Source organism: Somniosus microcephalus, unplaced genomic scaffold (genome assembly GCF_052327205.1).
Source record: "Somniosus microcephalus isolate GS21.2 unplaced genomic scaffold, FLI_Smic_1.0 scaffold71, whole genome shotgun sequence".
NCBI lineage: Eukaryota > Metazoa > Chordata > Chondrichthyes > Squaliformes > Somniosidae > Somniosus > Somniosus microcephalus.
Genome location: NW_028225258.1, coordinates 759,076 through 771,678, shown reverse-complemented (window position 1 = coordinate 771,678; position 12,603 = coordinate 759,076). Strand labels below are relative to the sequence as shown.

Here is a 12,603-nt window from a genome sequence, read left to right as displayed (position 1 = left end):
GGCAACGTTCTTTTTCTCATTTTAATATTTCCCTCGAACCCTCCATTAGTATTATATTTGTTACAGAGCATCAGAACCTGGGAACGCCTGTCACCACCATGGCTGAAGGTCCAAACAGGGGAGAAGATCCAACATCTTCAACACGAAAGAGAATGGACACAGGTAGGCTCACAAAACTCTGTAAAATACAATTTCTGCCCCGACAAAAGGTCCAGATCTATTGCCTGAACCTGCAGCTCTCTCAGGTCGAGGGAACAGGGCAGAGACTGAGTAAATAGAGGGGAGTGAGTGACCATCTAGAGGGACATCGCAGTCACAGGTGGAGGAAGCCCCTGTACTGGAACTGTCCAATAGATACCTGGTATTGGGGACTGTAAGGTGGACAGACTCTTCTGTAGCCCTGAGCAGGTCAGGTATGATTAGTTACCTCCCTGGTGCCAGAGGGAAGAACATCCTGAAACGTATGGGACCGTCTCAGGGAAGCAAAGGGGAGCAGAAAATAGCCATGGTCAGAACCAATAACACTGGACAGAAATACGTTTATAGAGGGACTATTAAGACTTGGGCATTAAACTACGAAACCAGGCCTCAAGCTGTTGATGTCCGGATTGTTTCGCACTGGGCTGCTTAAGGAGGGTAATATGAGGCTGGTCATTGTGCGGCTGCAGGGCTGGAGCTGGGTGGTAAGGTTCACGATCTTGGGGCACTAGAGTGAGTTCAGTCGGAGAGGAAAGGACGGCCGTGATCTGAACCGACCAACAACAATGGATTTACAGAAAAGGTGAATGGTGTAGTGGGAGGGTGAATGGTGCAGTGGGAGGGTATCAGCTGATATGACTGGAGGATGGGGAATATCCGGATTTAAGAAGAGTGCAGAATGACTCAAACTGTTGAAACAGGAACACTTGGGTACGGATTTCCATGATGTTGACCCAGCGATGGTGACGAACGGCGATATATGACCAAGTCAGGTCGGTGTGTGACTTGCAGGGGAAATGGGAGCCGGTGGTGTTCCCATTCACCTTCTGCCTTTATCCTCCTGGGTGCTGTGATCGATTAACTATGAGACAGGACTTGGGTTTGAACGGAACTCGGAGCGAAACGATCCTGATTATAACATTTTGAGGAGAGTGAAAATATATTTGCGGATGCCAGTATTACTAAAGATTTCTATGTCGCGCTGGAGAAGGGGAAGTGCAAAGAGACCTGGGTGTTATTGTGCACCAGTCGCTGAAGGTAAGCATGCAGGTGCAGCAGGCGGTTAAGAAGGCAAATGGTATGTTGGCCTTCGTAGCGAGAGGGTTCGAGTACAAGAACAAGGATGTCTTGCTGCAGTTGTACAGGGCCTTGGTGAGACCACATCTTGAGTATTGTGTGCAGTTTTGGTCACCTTACTTGAGGAAGGACGTTCTTGCCATGGAGGGAGTGCAGCGAAGATTCACCAGGCTGATACCTGGGATGGCAGGAATGACGTATGAGGAGAGATTGTGTCGATTGGGTTTATACTCACTGGAGTTTAGAAGATTGAGAGGGGATCTCATTGAAACCTATAAAATTCTGTCAGGCCTGGACAGACTAGATGCAGGAAGGATGTTTATGATGGCCGGGGAGTCCAGAACCAGGGGTCACAGTTTAAGGATAAGGGGTAAGCCATTTAGGAATTAGATGAGGAGGAACTTCTTCACCCAGAGTGGTGAACCTGTGGAATTCTCTGCCACAGAGGGCGGTGGAGGCCAGTTCATTAAATATATTCAAGAAAGAGTTGGATATATTTCTTGAGGCTAAAGGGATCAAGGGATATGGGGAGAAGGCAGGGACAGGGTACTGAATTTGGATGATCAGCCATGATCTCATTGAATGGCGGAGCAGGCTCGAGGGGCCAAATGGCCTACTCCTGCTCCTATCTTCTATGTTTCTGTGTGACCCTGGAGTTATTTTAAGATAGAATCTATATGTATACAGCTAAGGAATAGGAAGGGGAATAGCACATTGTGTGGTGGGTTTTGCAGGCTATCGAGCAGTGGAGATGAGATAGAATCTATATGTATACAGCTAAGGAATAGGAAGGGGAATAGCACATTGTGGTGGGTTTTGCAGGCTATCGAGCAGTGGAGATGAGATAGAGAGAGGACTGTGTTGTGAGCAAACTCCTGGAATATGTGGGGGAAACTGTGCAGGGAGACAGAGGAAAGGGAAGCAAGGATAGAAGCAAAAGACAGGAAGGAGAAAAACAAAAGTGGCAGTCAGAGAAATCAAGGGTTTAAATCAAACATGGCCACAGTAAATAATAATTCTAAAAGGTCGAAGAGTGTTTATAAAAAACAAGCCTGAAGGCTTTGTGTCTTAATGCGAGGAGCATTCGTAATAAGGTGGATGAATTAGCTGCACAAATAGATGTAAACGGATATGATATAATTGGGATTATGGGGACATGTCTCCAGGGTGACAAGGCTGGGAATTCAACATCCAGGGGTATTCAGTATTCAGGAAATACAGGCAAAAAAGAAAAGGAGGTGGGGTAGCATTGCTGGTTAAAGAGGAGACTAACACAATAATATGGAAGGATATTAGCTCTGATGATGTGGAATCTGTATGGGTAGAGCTGAGAAATACCAAGGGGCAGAAAACGTTAGTGGAAGCTGTAGACAGACCCCCAAACAGTAATGCTGAGGTTGGGGATGGCATTAAGTGGGAAATTAGAGATGCGTGCATTAAGGGCACAGCAGTTATCATGAGTGACTTTAATCTACATATAGATTAGGCTAACCAAATTCGTAACAATACTGTGGAGGAGGAATTCCTGGAGTGTATACGGGATGGTTTCCTGGAACAATGTGTCGAGGAACCAACGAGAGATCAGGCCATCTTAGACTGGGTATTATGTAATGAGAGGATTAATTAGCAATCTTATTGTGCGAGGCCCCTTGGGGTGGAGCTATCATAATATGATAGAATGCTTCATTAAGATGGAGAGTGAAGGATTTGTCTCAGATCCTAGGGTCCTAAATTTAAATAGGAAACTACGATGGTATGAGGCGCGAGTTGGCTAGGATGGATTGGGGAACGTTACTCAAAGGGTTGACTGTGGATAGGCAATGGCAAACATTTAAAGATCGCATGGATGAACAACAGGATTTGTTCATCCCGGTTTGGCATAAAAATAAACAATAAAGGTGACTCAAACGTGGCTAACAAGGGAAATTAGGGATAGCATAAGATCCAAGGAGAGCACATATAAATTGGCCAGAAAAAGCAGCAAACCTGAGGATTGGGAGCAGTTCAGGATTCGGCAAACATAGAAACCTAGAAGATAGGAGCAGGAGTAGGCCATTCGGCCCCTTGAGCCTGCTCTGCCATTCGATGAGATCATGGCTGATCGTCCAAATTCAGTACCCTGTCCCTGCCTTCTCCCCATATCCCTTGATCCCTTTAGCCTTAAGAAATATATCCAACTCCTTCTTGAATATATTTAATGAATTGGCCTCTACTGCCTTCTGTGGTAGAGAATTCCACAGGTTCACCACTCTCTGGGTGAAGAAATTCCTCCTCATCTCAGTTCTAAATGGCCTACCCCTTACCCTTAGACTGTGACCACTGGTTCTGGACTCCCTGACCATCGGGAACATCCTTCCTGCATCTAGTCTGTCCAGTCCTGTCAGAATTTGATAAGTTTCAATGAGATCCCCTCTCATTCTTCTAAACTCCAGCGAGTATAAGCCCAATCGACCCAATCTCTCCTCATACGTCAATCCTGCCATCCCAGGTATCACCCTGGTGAATCTTCGCAGAACTCCTTCCATGGCAAGAACATCCTTCCTCAGATAAGGCGACCAAAACTGCACACAATACTCAAGGTGCGGTCTCACCAAGGCCCTGTACAACTGCAGCAAGACATCCTTGTTCCTGTACTCAAACCCTTTTGCTATGAAGGCCAACATACCATTTGCCTTCTTAACCGCCTGCTGCACCTGCATACTTACCTTCAGCGACTGGTGCACAAGGACACCCAGGTCTCATTGCACTTCCCCTTCTCCCAATCTATTGCCATTCAGATAATAATCTGCCTTCCTGTTTTTGCCACCAAAGTGGATAACCTCACATTTATTAACGTTACATTGCATCTGCCATGCTTCTGCCCTATCAACCAACCTGTCCAAATCATCCTGGAGTTTCTCGGCATCCTCCTCACAGCACACACGCCCACCCAGCTTTGTGCCGTCTGCAAATTTGGAGATATTACATCTAGTTCCCTTGTCTAGATCATTAATATATATTGTGACTAGCTGGGGTCCAAGGACCGATCCCTGCGGTACCCCACTCGTCACTGCCTGCCACTCGGAAAAAGACCCGTTTATTCCAACTCTTCGCTTTCTGTCTGCCAACCAGTTCTCTATCCAAGTCAATACCTTGCCCCAATCCCATGTGCCTTAACTTTACACGCCAATCTCTCATGCAGGACCTTATCGAAAGCCTTCTGAAAGTTCAAGTACACCACATCCACTGGTTCTCCCTTATCTATTTTACCAGTTACACCCTCAAAAAAATTCCAGTAGATTAGTCAAGCACGATTTACCTTTTGTAAATCCATGCTTACTTTGTCCGATCCTGTCACTGTTTTCCAAGTGCTCTGCTGTTGCATCTTTTATAATGGACTCTAGCATTTTCCCCACTACCGATGTCAGGCTTACCGGTCTGAAATTCCCCGTTTTCTCTCTACCACCTTTTTTGAATAGTGGGGTAACATTAGCTACCCTCCAATCCATGGGTACCATTCCAGATTCCATCAAATGTTGGAAGATGACCAGCAATGCATCTACTATTTCTAGGGCCACTTCCTTAAGTACCCTAGGATGTAGATCATCAGGCCCTAGGGATTTATCGGCCTTCAATTTCCCTAACACCATTTCCCGACAAATACTGATTTCTTTCAGTTCCTCCCTTTCATCAGATCCTATGTTCCCTGACATATCTGGGAGGTTATTTGTGTCCTCCTTTGTGAAGACAGAACCAAAGTATGTATTTAATTGGTCTGCCATTTCTTTGTTCCCCATTATAAATTCCCCTGATTCTGACTGCAGGGGACCTACGCTTGACTTCACCAGTCTTTTTCTCTTCACATCTATAAAAGCTTTTACAGTTAGTTTTTATGTTCCCTGCAAATTTACACTCCTATTCTATTGTCCCCTTCTTAATTAATCCCTTTGTCCTCCTTTGTTGAATCCTAAACTGCTCCCAATCCTCAAGTTTACTGCTTTTTCAGGCCAATTAATATGTCCTCTCCTTGGATCTTATGCTATCCCTTATTTCCCTTGTGAGCCACGGTTGAGTCACCTTTTTTGTTTTATTTTCATGCCAAACTGGGATGAGCACATTCTGTAGTTCATCCATGAGGTCTTTGAATGTTTGCCATTGCCTATCCGCCATCAACCCTTTGAGTGACATTCCCCAATCAATCCTACCCAACTCGCGCCTCAGACCATCCTTTATTTAAATTCAGGACCCTAGTCTGAGTCAACTACTTCATTCTTCATTCAAAACGTGGACAGAGCGATTTAATTAAGAGGGGGAAAATAGAATATGAGAGTAAGCTTGCAGGGACCATGAAAACTGACTGTAAAAGCTTCTATAGATATGTGAAGAGAAAAAGATTGGTGAAAAGCGTAGGTCCCTTGCAGTCAGAATGAGAGGAATTTATAATGGGGAACAAAGAAATGGCTGACCTATGAAATACATAATTTGGTTCTGTCTTCACAAAGGAGGACACAAATAACCTCCCAGAAATGTCGGGGAACATAGGGTCTAATGAGAGGGAGGAACTGAATGAAATCAGTATTTGTAGGGAAATATCAACAAAAAATGCTGGAAAAACTCAGCAGGTCAGGCAACATCCATGGACAGAAATTTGAGTTGACGTTTCGATCGAACCCTTCTTCAAAACTGGAAAGAAAAGATAGATCGGAGGCAGGGCTGCGATCAGACAAAAGAATAAAAGAAACAAAAGAAGTAAAAAAGAGACAATAAAAGGTATTAGAAGCTAGACGAGATGGTAATAGGCTGAGATTGGGTGTAAAGTGTACTGGCAGGGCAAGAGATAGCTGCCAGGTGTGAGAGAGAAACAAATCGAAAGGGGGGGAGGGGAAGGAGTGGAAAAATTACAAGAAAAAATGAAATAGGGGCCGAGGTTATGATCTGAAATTGTTGAACTCGATATTGAGTCCGGAAGGCTGCAGAGTGCCTAATCGGAAGATGCGGCGCTGTTCCTCGAGTTTACGTTGAACAATACAAGAGGCCAAGGACGGTGAGGTCCGAGTGGGAATGGAGCGGTGAATTAAAATGACAGGCGACCGGAAGCTCGGGGTCACCCTTACGGACTGAACGGAGGTGTTCCGCAAAGCGGTCACCCAATCTGCGTTTGGTCTCCCCAGTGTAGAGGAGACCGCATCGTGAGCAGCGAATACAGTATACTAGATTGCGAGAAGTACAAGTAAATCGCTGTTTCACCTGGAAGGGGTGTTTGGGGCCCTGGACAGTGGGAAGGGGGGAGGTATAGGGGCAGGTGTTACATCTCCTGCGCTTGCACGGGAAGGTGCCAGGCGAAGGGAAAGGGCTGTTTGGGGTGATAGAGGAGTGGACTAGGGTGTCTCGGAGGGAGCGGACCCTGCGGAATGCTGAAAGGGGAGGGGAGAGGAAGATACATTTGGTGGTGGGATCACTTTGGAGGTAGCGGAAATGCTGGAGGATGATCCGTTGAATGTGGAGGCTGGTGAGGACAAGGGGAACCCTATCGTGGTTCCGGGAGGGAGGGGCAGGGGTGAGGGCAGAAGTGTGGGAGATAGAACTGACACGGTCGAGGGCAGTGTCAATCACGGTAGTGTCAAACACCCCAGTCCACTCCTCTATCACCCCAAACAGCCCTTCCCCTTTGCCTGGCATCTTCCCGTGCAAGCAGAGGAGATGTAACACCTGCCCCTATACCTCCCCCCTTCCCACTGTCCAGGGCCCCAAACACCCCTTCCAGGTGAAACAGCGATTTACTTGTACTTCTTGCAATCTAGTATACTTTATTCGCTGCTCACGATGCGGTCTCCTCTGCACTGGAGACCAAACGCAGATTGGGTGACCGCTTTGCGGAACACCTCCATTCAGTCCGTAAGGGTGACCCCGAGCTTCCGGTCGCCTGTCATTTTAATTCACCACTCCATTCCCACTCGGACCTCACCGTCCTTGGCCTCTTGTATTGTTCCACGGAAGCTCAACGTAAACTCGAGGAACAGCACCTCATCTTCCGATTAGGCACTCTGCAGCCTTCCGGACTCAATATCGAGTTCAACAATTTCAGATCATAACCTCGGCCCCTATTTCATTTTTTCTTGTAATTTTTCCAATCCTTTTCCCCCCTCCCCCTTTTTTTGTTTCTCTCTCACACCTGGCAGCTATCTCTTGCCCTGCCAGTACACTTTACACCCAATCTCAGCCTATTACCATCTCGTCTAGCTTCTAATACCTTTTATTGTCTCTTTTTTACTTCTTTTGTTTCTTTTATTCATTTGTCCGATCGCAGCCCTGCCTCCGATCTATCTTTTCTTTCCAGTTTTGAAGAAGGGTTCGACCCGAAACGTCAACTTAAATTTCTGTCCACGGATGTTGCCTGACCTGAGTTTTTCCAGCATTTTCTGTTGTTATTTCGGATTTCCAACATCCGCAGTATTTTGCTATCGTACCAGTATTTGTAGGGAAATGGTGTTCGGGAAATTGATGGGATTGAAGGCCGATAAAACCCCAGGGCCTGATAATCTACATCCTAGGGTCCTTAAGGAAATGGCCCTAGAAATAGTAAATGCATTGCTGGTCATCTTCCAAAATTCTATAGACTCAGGAACAGTTCCCATGGATTGGAGGGTAGCTAATATAACCCCACTATTCAAAAAAGGTGGCAGAGAGAAAACGGGGAATTATAGACCGGTAAGCCTGACATCGGTAGTGGGGAATATGCTAGAGTCCATTATAAAAGATGTAATAGCAGAGCACTTGGAAAGCAGTGACAGGATCGGACAAAGTCAACATGGATTTCCAAAAGGTACATCATGCTTGACAAATATACTGGAATTTTCTGAGGATGTAACTGGTAGAATAGATAAGGGAGAACCAGTGGATGTGATGTATTTGGACTTTCAGAAGGCTTTCGATAAGGTCCCGTATAAGAGATTAGTGTGTAAAGTTAAAGCACATGGGATTGGGGGTAAGGTACTGTCTTGGATAGAGAACTGGTTGGCAGACAGGAAGCAAAGAGTTGGAATAAACGGGTCTTTTTCTGAGTGGCAGGCAGTGACTAGTGGGGTACCCCAGGGATCGGTCCTCGGACCCCAGCTATTCACAGTATATATTAATGATCTAGGTGAGGGAACTAGATGTAATATCTCCAAGTTTGCAGACGACACAAAGCTGGGTGGGCGTGTGTGCTGTGAGGAGGATGCCGAGAAACTCTAGTTTGATTTGGACAGGTTGGGTGATTGGGCAGAAGCATGGCAGGTGCAGTATAATGTGGATAAATGTGAGGTTATCCACTTTGGTGGCAAAAACAAGGCGGCAGATTATTATGGGGCGAAAGCAGGGACAGGGTACTCAATTTGGAGGATCAGCCATGATCTCATTAAATGGCGGAGCTGGCTCGAGGGGCCGAATGGCCTACTCCTGCTCCTATCTTCTATGTTTCTATGAACGTATCCTTAGTGAACATTTACTGATACAGGGGATGATCGGGGTGGCTGGATCCGATAAGCTGTCGATAAGTCGTGTTTGAGAAATTTGCACACAGAATTGACTAGATTGAGGAATGAAACACATGCGATGTAGGTGGGTTTTCAGGAGGTGTTTGTTAATGTGGTTCTTTGTGTTCACAGATCTGAACTCAACAATCAATAAGTTCTTGACAAAGTGCGACGATTACCAGCTGTTCCAGTTGACGAAATTCTACCGGGACAGACTGGAACAGGCAGTTGAAGAGGGTGTGGAGGGACTTGATCTCTGGTTAACAGGCGGGGACCATTTCAGTGGACAAGAGTATCATGTAAGTGGGAGGGACACAGAATGAGTTTAGATTATTCTACGTCACAGGATATTCTGTTCAGCGCTGTCATAGGAACAAGAATTACTCGATTGAAAAAAGATCAAGGTCTATGTAATTCCCCTCCTGACACCCTGATAATAGAATGCTACAATGATAATGGAGTTGTTGACTAATCGATCTCTATCGATTGGTCTACAACAGACCCAGACATGAGGTGAGGAAAACCCCAGTGGTGGAGAGCTTTGGGAACCAGAGGTCAAAGGTCACCTGTTCCCCTCAAGCATGTTACACTTACCACATCTCATATTTCAAATTACTCATACTTCACCCCAAAATGAGATTTTCTGAAACAAATCTATCTAATTTGCTGTTTAATGAATCAATATTAACAGCTTCCACCATCTCCCTAGGGAGCCTGTCCCCCCCCAGATTGACCAGTCGCTCATTGAAATATTGTTTCCACAGACTAGTTTTCAATTTACCCTCCAAGCACAGGCCGTGTCCTCTGTTTATACTACACTGGACAAAGTGAAACAGGGAACATACCGCCTCTCAAACTTCTCTAATCCAGTGAGAACAGGCCGTGTCCTCTGTTTATGTTACACCGGACAAAGTGAAACAGTGATTATATCACCTCTCAAACTTCTCTAATCCAGTGAGAACAGGCCGTGTCCTCTGTTTATACTACACAGGACAAAGTGAAACAGCGAACATACCGCCTCTCAAACTTCTCTAATCCAGTGAGAACAGGCCGTGTCCTCTGTTTATACTACACCGGACAAAGTGAAACAGCGATTATATCACCTCTCAAACTTCTCTAATCCAGTGAGAACAGGCCGTGTCCTCTGTTTATACTACACCGGACAAAGTGAAACAGCGATTATATCACCTCTCAAACTTCTCTAATCCAGTGAGAACAGGCCGTGTCCTCTGTTTATACTACACCGGACAAAGTGAAACAGTGATTATATCACCTCTCAAACTTCTCTAATCCAGTGAGAACAGGCCGTGTCCTCTGTTTATACTACACTGGACAAAGTGAAACAGTGATTATATCACCTCTCAAACTTCTCTAATCCAGTGAGAACAGGCCGTGTCCTCTGTTTATACTACACCGGACAAAGTGAAACAGGGAACATACCGCCTCTCAAACTTCTCTAATCCAGTGAGAACAGGCCGTGTCCTCTGTTTATACTACACCGGACAAAGTGAAACAGTGATTATATCACCTCTCAAACTTCTCTAATCCAGTGAGAACAGGCCGTGTCCTCTGTTTATACTACACCGGACAAAGTGAAACAGCGAACATACCGCCTCTCAAACTTCTCTAATCCAGTGAGAACAGGCCGTGTCCTCTGTTTATACTACACCGGACAAAGTGAAACAGTGATTATATCACCTCTCAAACTTCTCTAATCCAGTGAGAACAGGCCGTGTCCTCTGTTTATACTACACTGGACAAAGTGAAACAGTGATTATATCACCTCTCAAACTTCTCTAATCCAGTGAGAACAGGCCGTGTCCTCTGTTTATACTACACCGGACAAAGTGAAACAGTGATTATATCACCTCTCAAACTTCTCTAATCCAGTGAGAACAGGCCGTGTCCTCTGTTTATACTACACCGGACAAAGTGAAACAGTGATTATATCACCTCTCAAACTTCTCTAATCCAGTGAGAACAGGCCGTGTCCTCTGTTTATACTACACCGGACAAAGTGAAACAGCGATTATATCACCTCTCAAACTTCTCTAATCCAGTGAGAACAGGCCGTGTCCTCTGTTTATACTACACTGGACAAAGTGAAACAGTGATTATATCACCTCTCAAACTTCTCTAATCCAGTGAGAACAGGCCGTGTCCTCTGTTTATACTACACCGGACAAAGTGAAACAGTGATTATATCACCTCTCAAACTTCTCTAATCCAGTGAGAACAGGCCGTGTCCTCTGTTTATACTACACCGGACAAAGTGAAACAGTGATTATATCACCTCTCAAACTTCTCTAATCCAGTGAGAACAGGCCGTGTCCTCTGTTTATACTACACCGGACAAAGTGAAACAGCGATTATATCACCTCTCAAACTTCTCTAATCCAGTGAGAACAGGCCGTGTCCTCTGTTTATACTACACTGGACAAAGTGAAACAGTGATTATATCACCTCTCAAACTTCTCTAATCCAGTGAGAACAGGCTGTGTCCTCTGTTTATACTACACTGGACAAAGTGAAACAGCGATTATATCACCTCTCAAACTTCTCTAATCCAGTGAGAACAGGCCGTGTCCTCTGTTTATACTACACTGGACAAAGTGAAACAGTGATTATATCACCTCTCAAACTTCTCTAATCCAGTGAGAACAGGCTGTGTCCTCTGTTTATACTACACTGGACAAAGTGAAACAGTGATTATATCACCTCTCAAACTTCTCTAATCCAGTGAGAACAGGCCGTGTCCTCTGTTTATACTACACCGGACAAAGTGAAACAGTGATTATATCACCTCTCAAACTTCTCTAATCCAGTGAGAACAGGCTGTGTCCTCTGTTTATACTACACTGGACAAAGTGAAACAGTGATTATATCACCTCTCAAACTTCTCTAATCCAGTGAGAACAGGCCGTGTCCTCTGTTTATACTACACCGGACAAAGTGAAACAGTGATTATATCACCTCTCAAACTTCTCTAATCCAGTGAGAACAGGCTGTGTCCTCTGTTTATACTACACTGGACAAAGTGAAACAGTGATTATATCACCTCTCAAACTTCTCTAATCCAGTGAGAACAGGCCGTGTCCTCTGTTTATACTACACCGGACAAAGTGAAACAGTGATTATATCACCTCTCAAACTTCTCTAATCCAGTGAGAACAGGCCGTGTCCTCTGTTTATACTACACCGGACAAAGTGAAACAGTGATTATATCACCTCTCAAACTTCTCTAATCCAGTGAGAACAGGCCGTGTCCTCTGTTTATACTACACTGGACAAAGTGAAACAGCGATTATATCACCTCTCAAACTTCTCTAATCCAGTGAGAACAGGCCGTGTCCTCTGTTTATACTACACTGGACAAAGTGAAACAGCGATTATATCACCTCTCAAACTTCTCTAATCCAGTGAGAACAGGCCGTGTCCTCTGTTTATACTACACCGGACAAAGTGAAACAGCGATTATATCACCTCTCAAACTTCTCTAATCCAGTGAGAACAGGCCGTGTCCTCTGTTTATACTACACCGGACAAAGTGAAACAGTGATTATATCACCTCTCAAACTTCTCTAATCCAGTGAGAACAGGCCGTGTCCTCTGTTTATACTACACCGGACAAAGTGAAACAGCGAACATACCGCCTCTCAAACTTCTCTAATCCAGTGAGAACAGGCCCAATTTACACACTAGCTCCTCCTAATCCAATCCCTCCACCCTCTCAATCACTAGTTGCTGTCTTCATTAGCTGTGATAACCATTGTACAGAGGCAATCAGAACTGTACACAGTATTCTCAGTGCGGTCACACCAATGATTGATAAAGT

General features: G+C 45.1%; 1 protein-coding gene across 1 annotated transcript in view; it reads left to right on the top strand.

The window, feature by feature from the left end:
• The window catches only part of LOC147083150 (NACHT, LRR and PYD domains-containing protein 3-like), a 133,286-nt gene that overhangs the window by 70,095 nt on the left and 50,588 nt on the right, over nt 1-12,603 (top strand). The window contains exons 4-5 of the mRNA XM_085980236.1: nt 67-162; nt 8,901-9,067. Of these exons, the coding sequence (XP_085836362.1) occupies nt 99-162; nt 8,901-9,067 (231 nt within the window). The 5' untranslated portion in view covers nt 67-98. The remainder of the gene's footprint in view (nt 1-66; nt 163-8,900; nt 9,068-12,603) is intronic.